This window comes from Lonchura striata, chromosome 8 (genome assembly GCF_050655825.1).
Source record: "Lonchura striata isolate lonStrDom1 chromosome 8, ASM5065582v1, whole genome shotgun sequence".
Taxonomy (NCBI): domain Eukaryota; kingdom Metazoa; phylum Chordata; class Aves; order Passeriformes; family Estrildidae; genus Lonchura; species Lonchura striata.
The window spans coordinates 24990981-25014795 of NC_140710.1; the positions used below are offsets into that span (position 1 = coordinate 24990981).

Consider the following 23815-nt stretch of genomic DNA (forward strand, 5'->3'; position numbering starts at 1 on the left):
TTCACTTTCTGGAAGTGGCTTGTTGTAACACAGACCTGGTTAACATGCAGTGATGCAGGTGATGCAGTAATTGGATTATTCCCTTTAAACATGTCTGCAAATCAGATAGGGTCTCTTGAACAGGGCTTGTCTGCCCGCACTGTAACTCCTGGAAACTTGTTAAATCTGGGTGGAATTGATCTTGTTCTGCACATATTGAAATCTATAAATACCATCTGCATTTCTGGTTTGGGCTATGGTTTATTGTATCATCAGAGATCTTGATTTGTCACCACTCTGCTGTTTTCCATGTGGTGCAACTTCCAAAGCATAGTTAACAGCAAATAACTGGTTAAAGGCCTACTTCTTGGAAACCAGAGAGCTTAATATGTGAAGTTTAACATTTCATTTGGCATAGCCTTAGGGCAGTTGGAATTTTGATACCTTCCATTATTTTTCCTTTTTAAAATAACAACATTTTTTGAAGTTTCTGCAAATTTATTTCACTAAGTGTTTCAGTAACTCTTGGTCTTCCAGAGCTTGGGCTGAGAGCAGGTCCTGGTTCTGCCAGGCATGAGGTGGGGCAGTGAGAAGGAACTGATGAATACATTTTGCAAACACAGTTAACAAAGCTCATGCCATTAATGTAAGGTATTGCCTTGCATGAATTTATCATCAGTGCTCAGTAAAGCTTTGTAGGGAGTCATAGGGGAAAGAAACAGTGCAAAAAAGGCAAATGCACTCTGAAATTTATAAGCAAATAGTTAAGGGGAGGTGAAGTCAGGTTGAGCCTGATGTAGACAATGTATACATAGAATTCCTGAAATTGAGAATGAAATAATATTCCTGAAATGTCTGTGGCAGTCTGTATAAGGTATAGAAAATGCCATGATATCTCCCTGTTGGAATGCTTCCCTCCAAGTGTTTCTTTCATGTGCATATGTTGTTATAAGCATTGGATCACTGCATGGTTTCAGGAGTGCTTTCTAAATAAGTAATGCCAGGTGAGGAATGTAATGTAATTGCTTCCCTGCCTTTGAAGTGCTTCCTCAGTGACTCTTCACTCTGTTTCTTCATGTCTTCCCTTTGTTGTTTCTCTGCCTGTTGTTTCTTTTTCCCCCCACCTTGCTCATGTCCGGCCTCATTTGCAATTCCCGTGTCAGGAATTGGGTCTGCCTGGGGGAGTCAGAATGCATCCCAGATCCTTCACTGCTCTCTGAGGCTCAGGCACACCTTCAGTCTGGAGTGTTGTGGCTCCATCCATGGTGCTCACATGCCCCAAGTGAGGAGGAAAATCTGGTTTTTTGTAGAGGACACTCTGAGTCTGTCACTCCTCCAGGGCTGTACCAGCAAGGCGATTGCACAGAGAGGGTGAAAACACCTCTCCATTCTTAGTTCCACAGCCAGTACTTCTGGATTGTGCCTGATGGGGAATTGGTGCTTTAATCATCATTTTATAACTTCTTGCCTGCAGTCAACCCTTTCAGTGCTCTGTGAAAGGCAGAGGAGGCCAACCCATAGCCTGTGGCCAGGCAGTTCAGTGTGGTTGGCAAGTGAAGTCATTGTGCAGTGACATTTATTGCATTTTCTAGCAAGCTGTAAGCCATCACCCTTCCTGATTGCTAATTAAGGCATGTTTAGCTGTGGGGAGACACTTGGTGGCTCCTGTGGAACACAGAGCAGCGATTCCCTCACACAGGTGGCACTTAGATGTGATCCCCTGGTTCTCCTGCCAGCCATGAGTGGGTGAAAAGCATCAGATCCCCCTAGGACAGAGAGGAGTTGCACTGTCAGAAAGGGATCAGCAGTGCAAGAAAGGCAAGACAGTAGGATCTGAGGAATGAAAGCCAGCCCTTACCAACTTTTTCCACTGTATTCAATTCTAGTGGTGTATTTTGGAATCACACCATGTGCTTTAAAAAAAATTATCCATAGAAAAGAATCTCATTTGTATGTGCCAAAAATATCCTCCTTTTAAAAAAAGTGAAGAGGAAAGAAAGAAAAGTTCCAACAGTAGTAGTTGATGTTCCAGGTGTGTTTGTGAGTTTTCCCTCTCTAAGTGCTGTAACCATATTTAAATATTTCTTGTTTAGGTCACAGAAATGACTTTGGAATTGTCTCTGGAAGTATGGTGAGTATCTCTTTTTTTTTTTTTTTTTTTTTAAGGGTGAAAATATACCAGCAGCAAAGGATTTTTTTTATTTTGAAGTGTTCATTCAAATTTTCATGGAATCACAGAATATCCTGAATTGGAAGGCACCCACGGGGATTATCAAAGTCCAACTCCTGGCCCTGCACAGGAAACCCCAAGAGTCCCACCTGTTGGGATTTTCTTAAAAACATGTGATGTAGAGTGCAAAAAATCCTTGTTGTAGAATAGAAATACCAGGTACTGTAAAAGTGAGGAGATTTTACAACTTTGGTTAATTTTCATGTTGTAATTCTGTTATTGACTAAACACTCTTACTGGGACTAAGAGGTGTGACCCTTCCAAATGTTTGCAGGAGTGAGGCCATCCCACGTAAATCTCCCAGCCTGGTTTATGTGAAGGCCTTTTCTTCTCAAGGGCTTTGTTTCTAAAAAACCCACACACCTCACTCAGGTGCAGCTTCATCCTCACTGTTTTACCTTCTCTGGCAACTTGGCCCCTCACATGAACTTTCAGCTGCTGTTACAAAACTGCCCCTAAAATGTATTTAAATATAAATACCCCACACAGTGAAGGTTTAGGTGAAGATTTAGGGCCAGGAGTTCTCCATGTAAAAGCTAAGCAAATGCCTACCTTTATTTCCTACCTTTATTACCACTTTTTTCCCTCTCTAGCTGTCTTTCTCCCTCATTCTTCACCTGTCCTGGTGAAAGACCATAAATCATATTGAGGCATAATCAGAGCAATGCATTTCAAGTCTAAAAATGATTTTCTGAGAGCAAAGAATTTAAGGAGTCATTTTTTGTCTGTAGCTATAAATAGGAGCACTGAGCACTGTAATAGTCAAGTTATTTCCTGATTACTCCAGATGACAAACATCCCCCAGGGATAATTTCTGCTCATCATGTTGTACTAGGAAAATGTATTTGTGGGTGGTCCTTGAGACCACCTTGAACCGGCCAGGCTTTGTACATTACAAGCATTTAATATCTCTGACATTAAATAAACACAAGATCCTTGGCTGTGTCTTCTTCTTAGGCTTTGAAATGTAAAGGATTTTATCAAATTCTGCTGCTGTTCCCTTACATTCCTGCAGATTGTGGATATCTTCGTGGAACATTGCTTCTTTTTACCCCTTTTCTTAATCCTGTTATTTTATTACATAATAGGTTGTTTTAAAAATCTGAGAATTATTATCTGAGCCTAAATGGATCAATTCCACCAATCTGGGGAATTATTATCTGAGCTTAAATGGATCCATTCTACCAATCTGGGAATTATTATCTGAATCTAAATGGATCCATTCTACCGATCTGGTAGCATCTAGTCTAAATGGATCCATTTCACTATTGTATGCTTTTCAGTGGGTTCCAGGGTGGATTTTGCTCTTTTGCTGTCTGTGAGAAGTTGCAGCTGAAGTTGTACCTTAAGTACAGCACTGAGATCCTTATGCAACCTTGTGTATATTTTTTGTCCCACAAGGTAGAGAAAAATACAGAGAAAAGGGCTTAGTTTTTCCTGTGGTGTGCCAGCATGATCTGTGCTTGTAATTTTATGTGAGTGCAGAACTCACTTGCTGTATTTAATGAGTTCTATAAAAAATGCATGTCTTAAAGACACATTGCACTTTGCCTCCATCACTTCAGAGCTGATGGATGGTGCCACATGAAAAATACCATTTCATGTCACCTTATGTAAGCGGGTGAGGGTTTTCTGCTGTTTCCCAGGGGGATGTTTGTGATGCTGAGCCCCCTGTGACAGGCTGTCCCTTTCCCAAACAGCTCCTCCACGGACCTGCGGTTCAGCATGGCCCTGTGCGATGAGGAGAAGAGGTTCCGGCAGCAGCGCAGAGACAACATCATGCACAGCATCAAATCATTCCTGGGGGAGAACAGCCACAACCTGACCACCTCCCGTGATGTAAGTGTGGAGACTTCCCACCAGGATTAGCATCCCGTTTTGGAATCCTTCATTTGCCTGTGAGAGGAAGGAATGAGGCGTGCGAGGCGGAAGGGTTTGATGTAGAAAAAGTATAGATGATAAAAATTCTTTTCCTCTATGAACATATAATATTTAGCCTGGAGAGTAATTTTTCTTGGCTCTAAATTTATAATTTAAAGTTTATGACCGGGGGAAACTATAAAAGGAGAGATTTAGATTAGATATTAGGAAGAAATCCTTACCTGTGAGGGTGGGCAGGCCCTGGCACAGGGTGCCCACAGCAGCTGTGGCTGCCCCTGGATCCCTGGCAGTGTCCAAGGCCAGGATGGATGGGGCTTGGAGCAGCCTGGGATAGTGGAAGTTGTCCCTGGGGTGGCAGTGGATAAGCTTTAAGGTCCCTCCAACCCACATCATTCTGGGGTTCTGTGATTCATTGCCTCTTTAAACAAACTGCTCCAATTTTTCCCGTTTGAATCCCAGGCTTTGTTAAGGTGTTGGCTCTGAGGGGAGATTGCCATCTGCAAAGTACCTCAGGGTGTGTGAAATACCTGCTGAATCCTGCAGTGCCTCTGGGACTCACCCAGCACAGAATATGCCCCTGCATGCCCAGTACCCATCCCCTGCTCTGTGACCTTTATCTCTGAAAGACTAGACAGGAAATGAGCTTGTTTAAATTTAGAGTCAGCTTGGAAATTAGTTTATTTCTTCCCTTCCTTCTTTTCTTTGAGCCAGTTTGACTGGATTAGGGTCATGAAGTTTTATTTCTTCGAAACATGAGGAAATGCAGCTTTCCTTTACTTGCTGGTGCTGTGGACCAAGCCAAGAGGAAGGGAAGCAGCAGATCTCAGTGGGCTGATGGTGGCTTGGGACATCTCACAGAGTCAGGAGATGGTTTGGGTGGGAAGGGACTGTAAGGATCATCCAATTCCACTCCCTTCCACTATCCCAGGTGGCTCCAAGCCCCATCCAACCTGGCCTTGGACACTGCCAGGGATCCAGGGGCAGCCACAGCTTCTCTGGGCACCCTGTGCCAGGGCCTCATACCACAGTGAGGAGGTGCCCAGATCCTACTGAGCTCTTCAGTGGTTTCATAAAACACTGCATTATTAGAGCATTATTAGAGTTAATTAAGAATCCACTTGGTACAGATCTACTTACTTTGTTGTAGCTTTCCCATCCTCTTCCTTCCTTGCCCATTCCCTCTCCCTGTGCTGCTTCCAGAATTGTGACAGGAACACTTTGTGCCTGTGGGAGTGTCAAGCAATGAACAGAGTCCATTAATTAATTTGGGTTGATCCCTTCATTGACATTGATTCCTTTTGTGCATTTTTCGTATAAGGAGAATGTGACAATCTTTTGCAATCAGAACTGAAGAATATCTCTTACATTTCTGTGAAGTTTTGAGCAGGTGGTAAATGTTTTATTCTTGTGTACTTTTGAACTCTGTCTTGCTTTGTGAATGTTCTGCTGTGAACTTTCTGAGGAGCATGAGAGAATTTAACAAGTATTGTACACATTTTAGTTGGACTGGGATAAATGGTGTGTATTGAGAAGGAACATTTTCAAAGTTTCTTAATTTTCAATTCAGTTGTTTTAATCTTAACACATGCAGATCTTCTCAGAGTAGGAATCTGTCAGTGTGACATTGGTGTGACCTAGAGCAGAAGAGGATCTTCCTCAGAAAGGATGTGGATATTCTGCCAAGCTCCGCTTGGAACTCAGTGCCTCAGGTCTCAGTTCCGTGCATGAATTATTACAAAGGAAAGCTAAGATCTCTTATTCTTTGTGTCATCATCTTCCCTTGGTATCCCTCACTGACTCCAATACTGAAATTTTATCAGTTAAATTGCATCTTCCCACACAGTAACTGTAGGTATCCTCCCATTTTTCATATGCCAAATATGTATTTCTAAGCTTACAGATTTTTTTATCTGTTTCTAGCGATGAAAAAAAACCCTTTTTGTAAAATTAAACCGTAGCTTTACTTTTGTTGCTACAGATGGAAGATAGCAGGAGGATTTATGGGATGTTGGAAGACTTAACATGAAACTGGGAGACACTGAGTAGTCTTAGCTGTCTGTGGGTCTTGTTTAATCTTGGGCAAGTCCCATACTCAAAATTCACCCGGGTTGCTTCATCTGTGAGTAGCTTGTGCTTTGCAGGGATGCTGAGAGACTTTAATACCTCTGAATTCATTATACATGTCTGGATGGGGAAGTGACTAGTTCCAAATTTCTTAACTTAATCCTGAGGCACATTCTGGAAACCCAGAGGTAGAGATTTCTCATACTTCTGTTATTGCTTGTTTATTTTTTAATTTTTGCTGCTTCAAGCAATTTTCTAAAAATACCATAATCTTCCAAAGAAAGTGTATAGTTCTCTATGATTGGATTTGCAGAACAATTTTTTAATAATAATTTGTGTGCCCTATGGCATTCTTTTTCCACCACAGGTATTCAGGTTTTACACACTGTGTTTCCAGGGCATTTGGATAAAAACTCATTCCAAAAACAAGATTTAGATGGTTTAGCTTTTTCTTGCCTGATTACTGGAAGATAGGATTAAGAACCTTTTGGTTTGAGTGAACTCATGTGCTGGTGGTTCTGTACAAAGGATTTGGGGTTCGGTAAAGGAATGTGCAGCCCTTGGTATCCTCTTCCCTCTGTTCTTCATCAGGATGTGGTTTCTTGGTTCTTGGCTTTGGGTGCTCTGGCTCCAGCTCATTCCCCCCCTCCCTGCTTCTGCCCTATTTATCCCATAGAGCAGCTTGCAGGGTGGGTGTATTTCATTTCAGTTTTTACTGTTTTGTGCCCTTAAACATGTCAGAAACTGAACTGGGGTTAAAAAAGCTGGTTTAACAAACCTGAGAGGAGGGGACAGCCAGGGGGGTTCAGGTCCTGCTCCCAGGGAGCAGGGACAGGATGAGAGGGAATGGCCTCAAGCTGTGCTAGAAGAGGGTCAGGTTGGATATAAGGGAAAATTTCTTCATGGAAAGGGCTGTAAAGCATTGGAAGGGGCTGCCCAGGGCAGTGGTGGAATCATCATCCCTGGAAGTGTTCAAAAAGTGTGTGGCTGTGGCACTTGGGGACAAGGTTTAGTGGTGAATGCGGTGTCGGTGCTGGGCTGATGGCAGGACTTGATGATCTTGGAGGTCTTTTCCAACCTGAATGATTTTGTAATTCCATAATCCTCTTTCCCCTTGCTGTATCCACCCTTCCCAGTGCAGGAACCTGGGGTGCCCAGAGTGCCTGTGGGTCAGGACGCATTTGCAGTCAGGATGTTGGTGACTCTCTGGGCATTCCCAGCCTGTCTCCATAGTGGATTCCTCTGCTTCCGGAGGGACTCTCCCATTTTCCCAGTGCCAGTGCACTGATGGGTGGAGCAGTGGTGCTCTGGGAGTGTTCTCACATAGCTTCTCCAGGCTTGCACCTGCAGGTGACATCTCCACCCTGCTGGGATGTGTCTGCTCAGGCTGAGCGGGCAGTGCTCCTGGGGAGCTTTCAAAGCCTCCCCACCTTATTAAAGGAGTGATTACTGACATGGCTCTTCCTTCAAAGCAGCTGCTCCGTTATTGGGGTGTTGGCTTAACAAAACATATCCCAAATCCTTCCCTGGGCTGTGTCATTTTTGGGATAGATCCCTATCTCTGGAGCTGCACGATTAATACCTGTGGTTTCTATTACTAAAGCTGAACACCTTATGAAGAAGGTAACAAAATAATCTCACTGCATCAGGAATAAGCAGTTTTGGGGAGTGGAAACCTCAAGAAACATCTTGAGTGCCTTGGTCATTGTTCACGGGCATTTCCTTGGGACAGTCAGTCCTCAGGGGAGTTTCATGGCTTGGCGCATGGAGTCTGCAGAAAGAACAGCACTCTGTCATCACATGGATCCTTCCCCTGTCACTAATCCTGTCTGTTGGCACCTGGAATTGCCTTTCAGGGAGATTTTTGATAGATTAGCAGTTTGATCAGATAGGGGTTTTCTGCAAAGCTGTGCCATTCTTTTTATGCTCAGTAACAATCCTTTGTCACCCCTGAACATTGGAAAATCCTCCTGGATTTTGGAAACTGGGAACCAGATGAGCCCTTTACTTAGGCCAAAACATAAGATGGTGGGAGCAAATGAATTTTTACTTTATTTTGTCTTCTTTTTAGATACCTGGGGAAGCTGTGTAGTTGAGGGGAGCAGCCTGGATGTCAGGGCTGGGCAATAAGAAGGAGAAAAGTGTAAAATGAACACCTGTGGACATGATTTTAACCTGGTGCTATAATAAACATGGTTTCGCTCAATCCTCTCTTGGTGGCTGAGTAGTTGTCCAGATCCCTGTGAATTCCCATTAGCTCTCTGGTAGTTTTTGCAAAGTGGTGGTAAAATTGAGATTATCTTCATGCTTTGTAGTAATAGTGGATGTTTTTGTTATAAAACTTGTTTTTAAACTCCCAGTCAAAATATTATTTGTCTCTGTTCTGTTTCTCATTAGTAAATTTTACTGCCTTTGGCTCTGTCACAATGATATGAATTGGATTAAAGCTGGTGGTTTTTTTTTTTGATTTAAAAATCCCTGTGGTTTTATAACTAAATAGTTCATTTAATAGCTAAATTTAATATCTCCTCTATTTTGCATCATAGATAAGAAGGACAGACATTCTAAAGAAATTACAAGTATGATTTTTTTAAAGAAATCTTGCTACAAGTGGTGACTTCTTCAAACAAATTCCAATTCTTGGAATGTCCAGAGGCTGGACAGGGTGCTCCCAGGTCATGTCCCTTGTCCCTGATGTGGTGCTTGTGTTGTCTCATCCCTGCAGGTGCCTGTGATCGCCGTGCTGGGCTCAGGAGGGGGGTTCCGAGCCATGGTGGGCTTTGCTGGAGTCATGAAAGCACTTTATGAGTCTGGAGTCCTGGACTGTGCCACCTACATTGCTGGGCTCTCTGGATCCACCTGGTAAGGCCTTCCTCCTGCTTATCCTCAGCTTCCCTGCAGCAAGTCCTGAAGGAATTGTCACCAGAGCTGACTTACGTCTCTGGTTATAATAATATATAATAATATATAATGTCTCTGCTGTGAAAAAAAATTCACAGCCTATTGTACACATCCAAATCTGCTGGGGGAGGTGTTTTGGGTGCCCCAAAGGGCAAGGACAGCTCAGGCTCCAGGTGCTTTTCCAGGAATGGATGAATGGAGGTGCCACACATATGCACTCATATTTCTGTATCAACACCTATAGTGTGTTCTTTTATTTTCCTGATTAAAAGTGAAAAACCAAAAAAAATCCCTTGTGATTTGAAGCTGATGACTCAATCAACCCAAAATGTGTTGTATGCTTCGGGAGGGCTTTTAGAGCTCCTCAAAAATCATTGAAAGATCTTCTACTCTATTTTACACCCACTGTAAAATCCTGGTGGATTTACTGGGGATGTCTGGGGCCTGGCTTCAACCCTGCAGGGCATCCCTCTGTGGATTATCCACTGTCTCAGTCCCACTGGCACTGTTTAATTTAGACCATACATCAGGTTTTAAAATAGTTCATTTAACCTTGAGGAACAGGCACAGGCATTGATGGAGGAGATCTTACTGTTATCTTTGGTTCCTGATGAGTAGCTGTGAAGAACACAAATTCTTTTTGGAGATGCCCGGGGAAAGGACAAGGAGTAATTAGATTAACTCTTTGGGAAACTATGTTGCAGGGAGACAGGCCAAGAACTGGAATGTGTTGAGCCATGCTCACCTGAGCAGGCTGGGGACGGTGTCATCCTCAGTCTGACTCAGGCAGTGCTCATGTGGAAGCTGAACTTGGCTGAGCACAGCCCTGAGCAGCCTCACCTGACTTAAGCTGGCTCCAGGGTCCTTTCAGACTCAGGCATGAGATTATACAAATGTCTCAATTCTGTGAGAGAAAAAGACTTGTTGTAATATGAGCAAGCAGGTAAACTGCCTGGGATGTTTTATCACCTGGTCTAGCTCTAAGGAAGCACATGAATTTTAATTCTACTCTCTAACCCCAGAGTTGACTCTTGAAGGAGATAATGATCAGGGCTGTTCTTTGTATGGGGTTTTTTTGTCAATTATTTTTCATTGTGTGAATCTTGTTTCCCCTCTCCCAGACTAGAGGGAAGTTTTCAGAATGCCAGGAGGTTTTGAAATGCCAGAAGTGTCTGTGAACTGGAGTAATTTTGTCCTTTAGATTGGACTATAAGAGGTGGGAACCCATGTTTTCTCTCACTGGTGGTGGGGGCAGATTATCCCTGTCCATTGAGGGAGGTGGATGTACTTCTGTCACAGCTGTGAATAGCAGAAGGTGGATGAAGAGCAGTGGAATAGTGCAGTGTGGTGTTAAAACATTACCTGTGTTTCTAGGGAAGGGTTTGCAATCCCTGCTCAGGACAGACGTCACTTTGCTGGCTATGAGGTCCTTTTTGGGGAAAACCCAGGGGTGAATACATAGTTGATCTAATGTAAACCTATAAAATCTGAGTTAAAATACCGAGATTATTATTTATATTCGGTTATCTGAACTGCTCCAGTCAGAAACAGATTGGAGACAGTTGTGTTTGAACAAATTTGCCTTTGCTCTCTGATGTCATCCTTCAGTCTTTCCTTGCTTGATGAATAAATAAATTGACACTTTGGCACTCCCTTCCTTTTCTTTCTTTTCTATGCAGTCTGTCTTTTGGGAATAATTCTCTTTTCTTTTTTTTTCCTGAAGGGTGGAGAACTCCTTTCCTGGTGGGACAGGCAGGTTTTTGCTTGTCCCCTCAGCTGCATGCCTAACCTTGGAGCAGTGCTTCTCTGCCATCTTGCTTCAACCTTGTGCTGACTTCTCCAGCTGCATTCCCCTTTCCCTGCGCCCAGGAGCCGAGGTGGAGCCGTGGATGGAGTCCTGGCAGCCCACATGGGACAGGGCTGGTTGTGTTGTCCCAGGAATGGCTGGGCATGACCTCAGGGCCAGGCTGGCCCGGTGTGTGTCTCAGAGCTGTGCCTGGAGTAAGGGTTGTGCACCTGGGCCTGGTCACTGGGTAAATAAGAGTAAATAGCAGTAAATGAGCCTCTCACAGATTAGAAGGGCCTGTCTTGGTGTGGCCCAACCCAACCAAGTGGAAGCCAGGGCTGCCTGCACGTGTGTCTGAGCTTTGTTTGCAGTAAAACTAAGCTTGTTTCTCAGTGACAAACTCAAGACTGACCTCATCCTCAGTCAGTTAACTCTGCACAGGCTGTAGTTACTGTGCTTCAGTTTAGTATGGAAGCATCATATCCTGGGAAGTGGGGCCATATCCAGGCCAGAACCCCCTGTGCCCAGGGCTGAGTCCCCAGCAGGGACAGCAGGACAGGGATTGGGATTCCACCCCCATGCTCAGCTGAGACCCCACCTGCAGAGCTGCCCCAGCACAGGAGGAGCTGGAGCTGCTGGAGAGAGCCCAGGGGAGGCACAGCATGGTCAGAGGGATGGAGCAGCTCTGCTGGGAGGAAAGGATGGGACAGCTGGGATTGTTCACCAGGAGAGGAGGAGCCTTGAGGTGATCTCATTGTGGCCTTGCAGTGCCTGAAGGAGCTGACAATAAACATGGAGCGAGACAATCCCCAAGGGATGGAGTGACAGGACACAGGGAATGACTTCCCACTGGCTGAGAGTGGGTTTAGATGGGATATTGGGAAGAAATCCTTCCCTGTGAGGGTGGGCAGGCCCTGGCACAGAGTGCCCAGAGAAGCTGTGGCTGTCCCTGGATCCCTGGCAGTGTCCAAGGCCAGGTTGGATGGGGCTTGGAGCAACCTGGGATAGTGGAAGGTGTCCCTGTCATGGCAGAGGTGGCACTGGATGAGCTTTAAGGTCCCTTCCAACCCAAACCATTTTGGTATTCTGTGATATTTTAGGAATGTTTCAGTAGTGATAATGAACTGGAGGGCAGAGGGGTTCCTCTTACAGGGAGAGAACTTCATGTGTCCCTCTAGGATCTCCAGTCTGCCACACAGCTATGAGAACTGGAGGAGCTCTTTTCAGCTTAGGATGTTCTGTCTGTTATCCCTTAAACAGAAAAATGAGGACTCTTTAATAATTTGCTTCATGCACATTATGGAAAATGCATGTTGAGTGTTTGATCCTGTGCTTATATTTAGAACAAATTGCTCAGCTTTCTATGCTTTGAGAAAAAGAAAATTACAATTTCTTATATAAATGGAGAGTTAACTAACCTGATTTAATCAGTAACTGCACCAACTCATTTATGAGCTTCGTGTAGCTTCCAGGCAGCTGACACTGCAGCAGGTTTGATGCTCACAGAGCCTGTTTGCCTTTGCAGGTATATGTCAACTCTGTATTCCCACCCTGATTTCCCAGCCAAGGGCCCAAAGGAGATCAATGAGGAGCTGATGAACTCGGTGAGCCACAACCCCCTGCTGCTGCTCACCCCTCAGAAGGTCAAGCGCTACATCGAGGCTCTGTGGAACAAGAAGAGCTCAGGGCAGCCTGTCACCTTCACAGACATCTTTGGGATGCTCATAGGGGAAACACTGATCCATGATGTGAGTGCTTGTTAAAGCTGTCAAACTCTCATATAATCCCCACTGTTACTGTATTTTTTTAAAATTGCCTTAGTGACATTTAATAAAGAGTGCACGTTTTGCTATAAGAAACAACATTTGCTTCAAAAAGTACTAATCTCAACATGAAAGATCCCCTTGCTTTCTTTGAAAATAAGACAACAGGAGAGCTTCATGCTGTTGTATTCTATAATTGAAAATTCCTAATTGGCTGAATCAGGCACAAAGACTTCCAGTTCAAATGAGTCAGGTGAGCAGCAGCTGGATTTGATCTTATGGCAAAATGGAAATGTGTCAGTAGATTTGCAAATGTGTTTTATGCATTTCTATCCCTCGAGTTACACTGATAGTGGGTTTTAAACAATTTAAAACACTGAAAAAGAGGCAAGACAGAATTTAGTGGCAGATATATAGAATTCTAATGCTGAAGGCTGTTAATGATTGTGTGAGGTTGATGACAAGTCCCTGTGTACCAAGGGATGAAAAAAATGCACTGATGTTTAATTTAAATCAGAACCTGACACATCAGTGAAAAACTTTTCTTATCAAATTCCATTGACAAGAGGAGTCACTCAGATCTTTATATAAAATAAAAATATGTGATATTTCTTTTTATATTGTATATAATATATATGTGTGTATATATATATATATATATATATATATTCAGGCCTTTACAAGATGTGTTTGGGACCAATGTCTTTCTTTCCCTGCAGAGGATGGACACCACTCTGAGCAATATGAAAGAGAAGATCAATAATGCCCAGTGTGCTCTGCCACTCTTCACCTGTCTGCATGTCAAACCAGATGTCTCAGAGCTGATGTTTGCAGGTGTGCTCCCAATCTGTGTTGAGTCACTTGTGGCAAGGAGGGGAGGTGTGTGGCTGGTTAAAAAAATCAATTTTTTTAATGCACCTGAGACTAATTGCATCTGACTTCTGGGAATGTGACAGAGTGATAAGTAGTTACTCAGGGATAAGTGATGACATATTTAGGTAGGAGTGCCAAGCCAAAGAGAAATCTGGTGACCTCAACATGGAAAAGATGTTTAAATTAGGGTATCAAACAGCAAGAAAACATCCTTCTTCTTTCAGAGAAGGGTGACATCAACAGATGATGATCTTCGAGGTCTTCACCAACTCTAATGATTCTGTGATTAAAACTGATAAACAAATTAGATATAATGCCTCTTTTTCACTTCTTGCCCATTGTGAAGTGCTGTTGGTAACACAAAAAACCCCTTTTACTTGTATTTATTCCCTAGGTTTTAATCACCTCTGGTAACCTCAGTTCATAGTGGGTCCAGTTGTGGAAGATGCTACACTAAGTCAAGGATGTATGCATCTGTATGTAGTTACACACAAGACTGGAAAGGGAAGTGCCAGGTGCTTTGCCTCAGGTTTATACATCATTGTATTTCCTAAAATAGTTATTTGAAGAAGTTGCTGTCAAAGCTTTGGCTGGAAATGAAAATGAGGAATTGTAAATTAGGCTAAATATTTCATGGGAAAATGTGTCTTTAACTTTGCTACTTAGGAAACTGATACCTTTTTGTTTGAAAATAGGAGTATTTGGGGTTTAGATGAACTTCTGTTTTAAATAAATTTTAATTGAATTACTGTTTTAAAACCAAAATGATATTTTGTTAATAATGTCTTTCTCTAAGCAAGATCAGAAGCACCTGGAGGCTTTACTTTGCTCTATAAAAAGATATTCCCTGTGCCAGTGGATCTTGGCTTTTGAGGCTGACATATCTGTCATTTCAGAGGATGCTAGATTTTGATTGCTTCTTATTTTAAGCTCCATTCCTCCTTTTAGCTTTTCCTGATGTAAGAGCTATAGTAAATTTTGAACAGAAATATTTACTTCCTAATTTACATTGATTCTAAGGCAGAAATTTTATTTCCCTGAGCAGGCTTTGTGATTTGAGAAATCCTCAGTGCAAATGCAAGCTGGAGGTGGGCTAACACAAATTAATTCTAATTCTTAGTTCAGCTTTGCTGTTACCCAGGTTCTGCATATGCAGCTGCCAATTCATTTTTATACTGCTTAAAGGAAATACGAAATTTCTGGACTGGGTCTTCAGTGGAATTTCCTTCTGTTCCAGTGAATGTGAAGATTTGTGGGTGATTTATTTGGAAAAGAGGATGTTGTATTTGACTTAGATAAGCATTACCCTGTGAAATGAAACTCCCAGCAGTCATGATTAAATCTTTCCTTTTCAGGACAAGTGTTCACCTTCTGCTCCACACGTCAGCAGGAATATCCAGAGGGTAGATGGCATTCCATGACATGTGGGGATATCTCAAAGCCTGTCTCTTTTGCCTTTCTTTTTCAGAATTACTTTTGATTTATTTCCAGTCAAATAATCCCTGCTAAAAATAGGGACGATGAAATAGATGAATGAGGGAAATGCTAAAAGGAGAAGATATGTTTTGTTTGTTATTTTCTCCCTTTTTGAACTGAATTCTCTGATGGAAGCAACTCCACTGGTATCAAAAAAAGTGTTTCCAAGTCAGCTAAGATCCATTTTCAAAGGCCTACATCAATAGAATGCAAATAATTTCTGATATTTTCTGCAAAGATCAGAAAATGCAATTGAACATTTTATTCCATATTTTTCTTGAGCTCCCTCTTCAATAAAATGGACTTTTAAGGAGATCTTTGGCAATGTTTGAACTGTTAAGTTTATCAGCTGCCTCTCAGCTTTGCCTTTTGATATTGGATTTCCCACAAAACTTTTGGTTTGGGTAGAATCCAAATGCCTCTGCTAGAATACTTCACAACCCTTGGGATATTCAGTAATTGGTTTTGTGCCACCTCTGTCACTGCTCTCCATGTTTTTGGTGGAATTGCAGTGAAGGAAAAGCAGCTTGGAGCTGAGAGCCACGTGTGGCAGGGTACCATGCTGAAGCAGGGGATGAAAAACAGATGTCACTGTGTTCTTCATTTGTCATCTCTCCTTTTATACCTCTGGTTTTCCAACCTCATTCTTTTCACCAAAGTTTATTGTGATAAGGGAAAATGAGGATTCTTTCCCTGCTGAGACATCACTGACCTTGATTTGATATTCCTAATGGTTATTTGGCTTCCCATTTCACTAAAATTTCTTTGCTTGGTTCATTTCTGTGTTTTCCTCCATCCTGAGATTTCTGACTGAGCAGTTTTTTTTCTGACTTTGCAGACTGGGTGGAATTCAGTCCATATGAAATTGGAATGGCCAAGTATGGTACTTTCATGTCTCCTGATCTGTTTGGAAGCAAGTTTTTTATGGGGACAGTGGTGAAGAAATATACTGAAAATCCCTTGCATTTCCTGATGGGTGAGTATGTGACAGAAAGGGGCTTAAAAATAAATGCAATTTCAGTAGTTCATAGACTTTTAAATGCAGTCACACAAAGTGTGAGACAGGAAGTGGAGCTCTCAGTTTGCTGGAAGACATTAATTGGAAAGATTTCACAGATATGGATTGGCATTGTTGATTTGTTTCTAATTTCCATGGGTTTTTGTTCTCATTTGGAGATTATGACTTGGCCGACTTCAAACTCACAGGTGTGTTCAGAGAGCAACCAACTGCTTAAGTACTTAAGTAGTTATTATTATTAAGATATGTGGAGTTTATTTTCCTTCTGCCAAGCACCATTCATTGTTGGTTTTTTTTGTTGTTTTTTTTTTTTTTTTTTTTTTTTCTTTTTTTCTCTTTCAGGTGTCTGGGGCAGTGCATTTTCAATATTATTTAACAGAGTCCTTGGTGTCTCCAATTCTCACAATAAAGGGCCTACCATGGAAGAAGAATTAGGTACTATTAGTAAATAATTCCACTATTCAGAGCAATTACTAGCAAGATTCTCCCTCTGTGGAAGGATGGCACTGCTTGTAGTAATTTAGGAATGTGGAATTAATTACTTTTAGTTGCTGGCACTCCTGGATGCTGCTGAGGTGGGGAAAGAGCACTAGGGAAGTTCTTTCCTTTCTTTCATTTTTGTTTCTGGTCACTTAGAGCTGTTGAAGTCACATTCATCTAGCTAGCTCTTTTCTGGTAGTTAATAGAATCCTCTATTTTTGGAGAGCAGAAGCTTTCAAGTATTTCATAGTTACTCTTGTAGTCTCTTGACACTGGGCTGTGTTATTAAAGGGTTTAGCAAAATGCACCTAAATTTTCTCATCTCTGGGTTGTTAAATTGCTCCATTCTAACCACAGCCTGTTGGTTATCTGGTCCTTTGCTTGCAAAATGAGTGGTTTTGGTTTCACTCTTGGTACAGAAATGAGCAACATGACTGTAGAGAAAGAGTTGGCTTGGTTTGGATGGGCTTTATCGAGTTTTATCTGAGAATGTAGTTAACTATAGAAGGCTTTTTACACTTCTGTTTCCTGTTGAGAAAACAGCATTACAGGGGAAGATCTGACAAATAAATAAATTGTCCTAGACAGCCAGATCTTTCTGAAGAGTGGGAAGAGCAAATGTAGATTGAGATAGTTTTTAAATAATCTCTGTCTGCCTCCTAATGGATGGAATTCAGCTGTTTGATAATCTCTTCTTTATGGATGAGAATGAGACCTCCAGGTTCCTATTTCTGATACAACTCCTGAGTGTTAACAGCTCCTCATGGAGGATCCCTGTCAATAAATGTGATCATGGAAAAGTTTGCTTTTGAAAGGTAATGAGACACAGAATGTTATCTGTCATCTGTGACTCATTTCACATATCATTTAAAAAATACTCTCTGAAGTGAGATCAGATATGAAAATATTCATGTGACTTGAACCACAGTCTGAACCAGAGCTGGAGATGTCCCAGTGCCACTTTGGCACCACAGAAACGTTTTCCTAGTTCAGTAGGAGCTGCTGAGAGGACAGAAGCTAAACATCTACATTTTAATGAAGGTGAATAAAGTGTGTCAGGTATGTGGTGCAGAGGGGAGTGGGAGGTACTGCTTTAGGATTACATTTTCTTTTCCAGCCCAAAAATTGCAGGCTGAATACAATACCTGCTGCTCACATTCTAATGTCCACAGCAGAACCAGTCTCTTCAGATGTATTTTCTGTTACAAAGACTATAGCAATTTTATGACTCAGATTGTTTTGAAATTCTTAACTGTTCTGCCAGTTAAACCCCTGCAGTTTAAAGGAATTTATATTTCTTTCAACAGAAAATATTAGGCTAAAGCACCTTGTGAGCAATGACAGCTCAGACAGTGAAGATGAGTCACAGCATCCAAAAGGTAAGGAAATGTTCAGATTTCATTTCATCATTTCCTTTTTCCATCAGCTTTTGTGTGGCTCAGCAAAATAGAGAACAAGAGACCCCAGGAGGTTCTGGGCTTCACTTCATGTCTCCTGCTCAAGCTGATCATCAGGTGATTCTCTCACACATGTCTGGAATTCCACATACATCCCAAAAAATGTGGTCTGCTGGGCCAGAGTTCTCTGGAAGTCTGTTTCCAGCAAACTGCTGAGCTGAGAGGCACCTTGGAATTGCTGCCAGCCTCCTAAACCAACATTATCCATTGTTTTCAAGGGTTTTGTGATCAAATATTTACTTAAGAATTGTTTAATGTGTTTCCAGCATTCACAAGTGTCTTCTAGCACTTTTACAAATGACATCTGATACAGGAAATTCCTCATGCATGGCACAGTGTTTGTAACAGTGCCCAAATCCAGGTGCCCAGAAGAGGCACAGCCACAAAGGGAATGCTGGGCAGTGGGAAGAAAAGATTCTATTGACAATTACCTCTAAGAACCTAAAGCACCTGGAGATTTCTGGTGTCTTAGTCAGCTTTCTTTATTTGATTATATCTTTAGAGTGATTTTCACCTGCAAAAATCGAGTTTTATTTTTAACAAGTGGAGCAAAGATGAGAATGCAGCTGTTTGTGAATTCAGGATCTACAGAAGAAAAGAAAATCCTGGATGATGAGACAGGGAATTATGTCATTAGCTCAGCTCAGTGATTGCTTCTTCAACTCCCCTTATGTGTAAAACTGTAGGTGGTACCAGGTTTTGTGTTTATTTGTGGATTTCCTGTTTAAACACTACAGCCAGCACCAAACACATTTCTCTCCTAGTTTGTAGCCATAGTGAACAACCAACAAATCTGGGATTGTAAACACTTGGAAATCCTTCTCACTTCCATAGAATATTATTGGACAGATGTTGGACTTCTCTGATGCTTGTTTTCTCTCTGCTTATGTAAAACTCAGCTACTTTAAAGTGTGGGTTAAAAGCTGAATTTAAAGTATCAAACTTGAGCCTGAATGATTTTCTTATCCAAAACACCCCCAAAAAGTCAAGTTTTGACAGGTAAATGAATGCAGGGTGGTGCCAATCCAGGTCATTTTTACTGCAAGCTCCAACTGCAGACATCTAAGTCTGAATCTTTCATTGCATTCTTTAGTTTATTAAAGCCAGATATTAATTGTAGTTTATAGTTTACTGTGATGATAATTTCAGGTATTTTAGAATTCCATGCTATAGCATTATCTTTTATGTAGAGTAACTCTGCTTTCCTGGATTTCTAACAGGCAGGAAAGGTGGAGAAGGCTGTCAGTGCACATCCAGATGAATTCAGGTCTACGTCAAGTATGGATCTTATCAGCTCAGGTCTATCCCTGAGCCCAGCAGAGCTTACAGAGAAAGCCCTGCTCAGGTCATCTAACATTGCCAGTCTGTTTTCCTGATGGACACGTGCACACTATTGTGGTGTAGATGAAAGGTTTCACTGGGCTGTGAAGTTGAAAGGATGAATTCTCTGCACTTCTCTAAAATCATTGTTTCAAAGCTCCATCATCCAGCCCCCGGCTCGTTGAAAGAACTTTTTGATTTTCGTCGATCCTTTGTTTTATAGCCCCTGCAATGCTGGGGTTGCACTTGCTGTGTTAACTACCACTGCTGGGTGTTCTCCTTTTTGTGTGCAGGCACGGAGGGTGCTGAGGCAAAGCGGGAGCAGCAGGAGAGGCAGCAGGAGAGCAGCCAGGAGAGCAGCCAGGAGAGCAGCCAGGAGAGCTGGGTGCAGCGCATGCTGATGGCCCTGGTGGGGGACAGCGCACTGTTCAACACGCGCGAGGGCCGCGCCGGCAAGGTGCACAACTTCATGCTGGGGCTGAACCTCAACAGCTGCTACCCCCTGTCCCCTCTGGCAGAGCTGCTCACCCAGGAGTCCCTGGAGGAGGAGGAGGCGGCAGCAGTGGCAGGTCAGTTCCCACACGCTGCTGCTGGCTGTGGTTATTGATGAAGGCAGAGGCAGCGAGTTCCCAGCACGGTGACATCACGCCAGGAGGGCCACCACAGCAGCATGGGCATTGTCCAGCAGTGGAGCTTGTGAGGGGACTGGGAGGCTCCAAGGGCACCACACAGTGACTCCTGCCTGCTCCCTGCCCTGTCCCTGGCACGGCGTGTGGAGCAGCCACTGGAGGGACAGTGGCTCTTGCTTTGGCAGAAGGGGACCAAACTGCTTTTGTGTATGGTGCCCTTTGTTACATCTGCTTTCTCACTGTCTTGGCCTTCTCCAAAGGGCAGCCAGGTTGTTCCTTAGCTCTTATTGATGCTAAGCCTGCTGGTGGAAATGAAACCTTTCCTTGTTCTCCTGCAGGGCTTTCCTGTGGCAAAACCTTTGTAGCTTATCTGCTGTCTTTGTCTTTTGAAAAACCCCTGGAGGCAACAAACGTCTTCACTTGTAGGATCACAGAATCAGTGAATTTTGGAAGGAACCCACAGGATCATGTAGTCCAACCCCTATCCCTGTCCAGACACCCCAACAATCCCACTCTGTGCATCCCTGGGATTGGTGTCCAAACCCTCCTGGAGCTCTGGCAGCCCTGGGGCTGAGCCCATTCCCTAAGGAGCCTGGGCAGTGCCAGCACCTCTGGGGAAGAGCCTTTCCCTGAGCTCCAGCCTGGCCCTGCCCTGGCACAGCTGGTAGATTCTTACTTTGCTGACACCATCTTCTTGCCAATGTGAATCCACCTGACAAACACTTCCATTCCAAGGTCCCTGATGTGCAGGTGCATCCATATTTCATGTTGGCTTAAACAAGAATGCTGATAGAGGATAAGAATTTCAGAAGAATATGAATTTGCAAAAGAAGTTCAAAGTCTTCCCTCACTCTGTGAGGGATATGGTGTGTGGAACAGTAGCTGTGAAGAATAATTGTGTTTGGTTAGGATTTTGGAGCCTTTGCCTTAGTGTTCACTGCAGTCTGCTCAGTGAAAGGCAGTTAATTTCTTGGTGTTCTTCTGCACTGGCAGTGTCCAAGCCCAGGCTAGACAGGGCTTGGAGCAACCTGGGATAGTAGAAGGCATCCCTGCCATGGCAGGGGATGGCCCTGAGCTATCTTCAAGGTCCTTTCCAACCCATCCCATGATTCTGTGATCCATCAAGCAAAGAACCACTACACCTCTCTGAAGGGGATGTTCCCTCCAGGCTGCTCCTCCCAGCACAGCCCTCCCAACTATCCCTGGTGACAGCACCATTCTCCTCTGCCCTCATTTCCTATTCAGAGGAAGGACATTGTCCCAACTGTTCATTAAGCAACAGTAAATACCTGATGTCATTTAAAAGCTTAAGTAGCGGCCGTGCTCTAATGTGTATTTGTTAATGTAACAAATCCCTTGCAGGGCTTGAAGAATAATTTCCATCTGGACTCCACTTTCTAAATATTTCTGTCATCTCAGAGGTGTTTACAACTGGGTAGTCTTAATATTTATAGTACTTGGAAAAGAGGCAGGAAAGTGGATAGGAAATTTATGGTTGGAAAAGATGACAGTTGATGAGAATTTTGCATAATTAAGACACGTGGATAGTCTTCAGAATCAACTGTCAGCTTCCTGGGATTTGATTTAGATGGAAATAAAATGCTGGTTTGACAGAACTCTGCACCTCTGACACAATTACTTTGGAGTGCCTAAAACTTCTGTGGGCTAAAATGGGAAAAGTTTGACATGACTGCAGTTTTTTGCTGTTAGCCAAAGCCCACATTCATAAACCTGCAGTTACAACTCAGATCTGACAGCTGTGAGTGGTTGCAATATTATTGTCAAGAACAGTTAAAAACCCCTTGAAATGTCAGTAGTTAATATAAAATGTAATCATTCAGTAGTGTGATGAGTGTATCCACACTTTAATGCTGTGAATTTTCCTAATATATGGAAGAGCTGAGAAGCCTAGAGGCGCAGCTAGAAAGGAGTCTTTGGTGTAAAATTTAAATCCTTAGATTACTGTGGCACTGGATGCATTTAAGCTCTGCATATTTATTCCTAGCACTGACAGTTTACCTGTCAGCTTGAGTGCAGAGGGAAGTCTGTATTGCTTTAAGACTTACTCTCTCCTTTATTGCCATACACTCCAAAGGAGAAATAAGTGAATCAAAAAGGATATCAATAATACTTTCCATCTCCAGTTGTCCCAAACCCTCTGCAGAGGATGAGCTGTGGCTGACCTAGGGCAATCTTACAGTCATTGCTGAGGATTAAATTTAGAGTCTGCAGTGCCTGCAGCAGAGATCCCAGCTGCTTGGTCTGGAAGTAAAACACTTGGCTTTGCTTTTCCACAGATTCTATTTGTGGAGATAATGCTAAACATTTTTATTTCATCAGGATTTCATTGTGAACTCAGAGTTGTTCTGTTTCTTTTCTTGATGTTACAACACACCAGAACGATTTGAGAAAATGCCAAGTGCATAACAATGGAGGAAAATAGCCCCTAATCCCTGCTTCCTTACTTCAGTATTTATGGAAACAGTTGTAGAAGATGGACGTCAGTAGCAAGTGCCCTTCTGATCTGCCCTCCTCCCACTGGAGCTGCCATCTGTGGCAGATTTGGTCTGTGCCCTCTATGATTTCCTAACAAATAATCTGTCTGTGTATCCCATTGCTGGGAAGCTGACAGGGCTGAGCTGGCTAAACATGGAGCTGGGCTGGTAAACACGGACCCACAGAGTTGTTGAGGCTGGAAAAAGCCTTTAAGATCATCAAGTCCAACAATCAACCCAGCACTGCCACTAAACCCTGTCCCCAAGTGCCACATCCTCCCATTTTTTCCCAGTTTGCTGTTTGATGGACTGGAGGGTGCTGGTAATAGGAATGCATCTTTCCTAAAAGGCTGAAAAGTCATGTCCCAGGCTCTGGGATTCTATGAAGACTGTGATTACTAAAACCCATTTGTATGGCTGTTATAAATTTATTGATGGCATGAAGACATTTTCTCCTTTAAAATATGATAAGATTATTTTGATAAATTTGATTTTAGGGTCATGAGGGCTGTAAGCAATAGGATCCATCTCATTCTTCAGTGTTGGGAGGAAGTTTGTGTGGCAGTAATAACACTCCCATCACAAGCACTGTTACAGCTGATGCCGTTCTTGATTAAAGGATCCTTCAAATTCAATTTTTGTAACATAAGAAAAGATGAAACTTGAGCAAAAATATTTTTGCAATTCCTTAGAAGTTCTAGTGAAAACAAGGGTTAAATTATGCTTGACATGTTGTCTTTAAGCAAGAAGAGGAAAACCAAACTGGTCTACTTGTGCTAAACTGAACTATAGTCAGTGTGGGTTTTTTTACTGTTTTTTAAAATTTTGATGACTATAATAAATACTGATACATTTTCTTTCACTTATGCAGATTTATGATTATGAAATATATCTGGTTCTAAAATAGGTTTATAAACACACTTAGCCCTTTAACAATATGCAGTGATTTAAACTGTTCTTTCCTTTAGAAATAAAAGCAAACAGTGGGAAATTGATGCCTTATTATTTAGAAAAGAGTCCTCTTATAAATAACAACAAAAATAAAAAAATAAATAATCTATTTTAAGATTTTGTTTGGTCATCACAACATGCTGCTCCTGAAATGACAGGGACAAGACTTAGAGTTATTTTTTATATATTTTCTTTGCTTCAAAAATAACCATTTTTTTTCCCAGATTACTATCATTGTCAATAAGTAGGTGCCAGAAAATTCAATCATAGTGGAAATAATTATATTTTTCTATCCAGCATTCCTTACATTACACTGCCCTCTACAGATACGAGCATTAGATTTTTTGGTGAAAAGCAAAATCATGCCTTTGAAATGTTTGTAAGGTGTGGAACAAGAAAAGACTGTTGGGGAAAAGTTTTTAATTACAGCGGGGATAGTTTAGTAGTGTCCAGACACTTTCATTATCTAGTGTCCAGAGACCTGGGCAAGTGTGAAGACACCCAGGGAAAAT

The 23815-nt window shown here is 42.4% G+C and overlaps 1 protein-coding gene across 10 annotated transcripts in view; it reads left to right on the forward strand.

Annotated features, from left to right (window-relative positions):
- PLA2G4A (phospholipase A2 group IVA) overlaps positions 1-23815 on the forward strand; it is a 69781-nt gene that overhangs the window by 39093 nt on the left and 6873 nt on the right. For 4 of the 10 annotated variants that reach the window (XM_085586616.1, XM_085586617.1, XM_085586615.1 and 1 more), the window contains 9 exons: positions 2073-2110; positions 3910-4048; positions 8880-9016; positions 12367-12589; positions 13324-13483; positions 15792-15929; positions 16314-16406; positions 17759-17830; positions 19522-19797. In XM_085586616.1, the coding sequence (XP_085442742.1) occupies positions 2073-2110; positions 3910-4048; positions 8880-9016; positions 12367-12589; positions 13324-13483; positions 15792-15929; positions 16314-16406; positions 17759-17830; positions 19522-19797 (1276 nt within the window). The remainder of the gene's footprint in view (positions 1-2072; positions 2111-3909; positions 4049-8879; positions 9017-12366; positions 12590-13323; positions 13484-15791; positions 15930-16313; positions 16407-17758; positions 17831-19521; positions 19798-23815) is intronic. The other 6 variants (XM_077785514.2, XM_085586620.1, XM_085586619.1 and 3 more) reach the window with 3 other exon arrangements.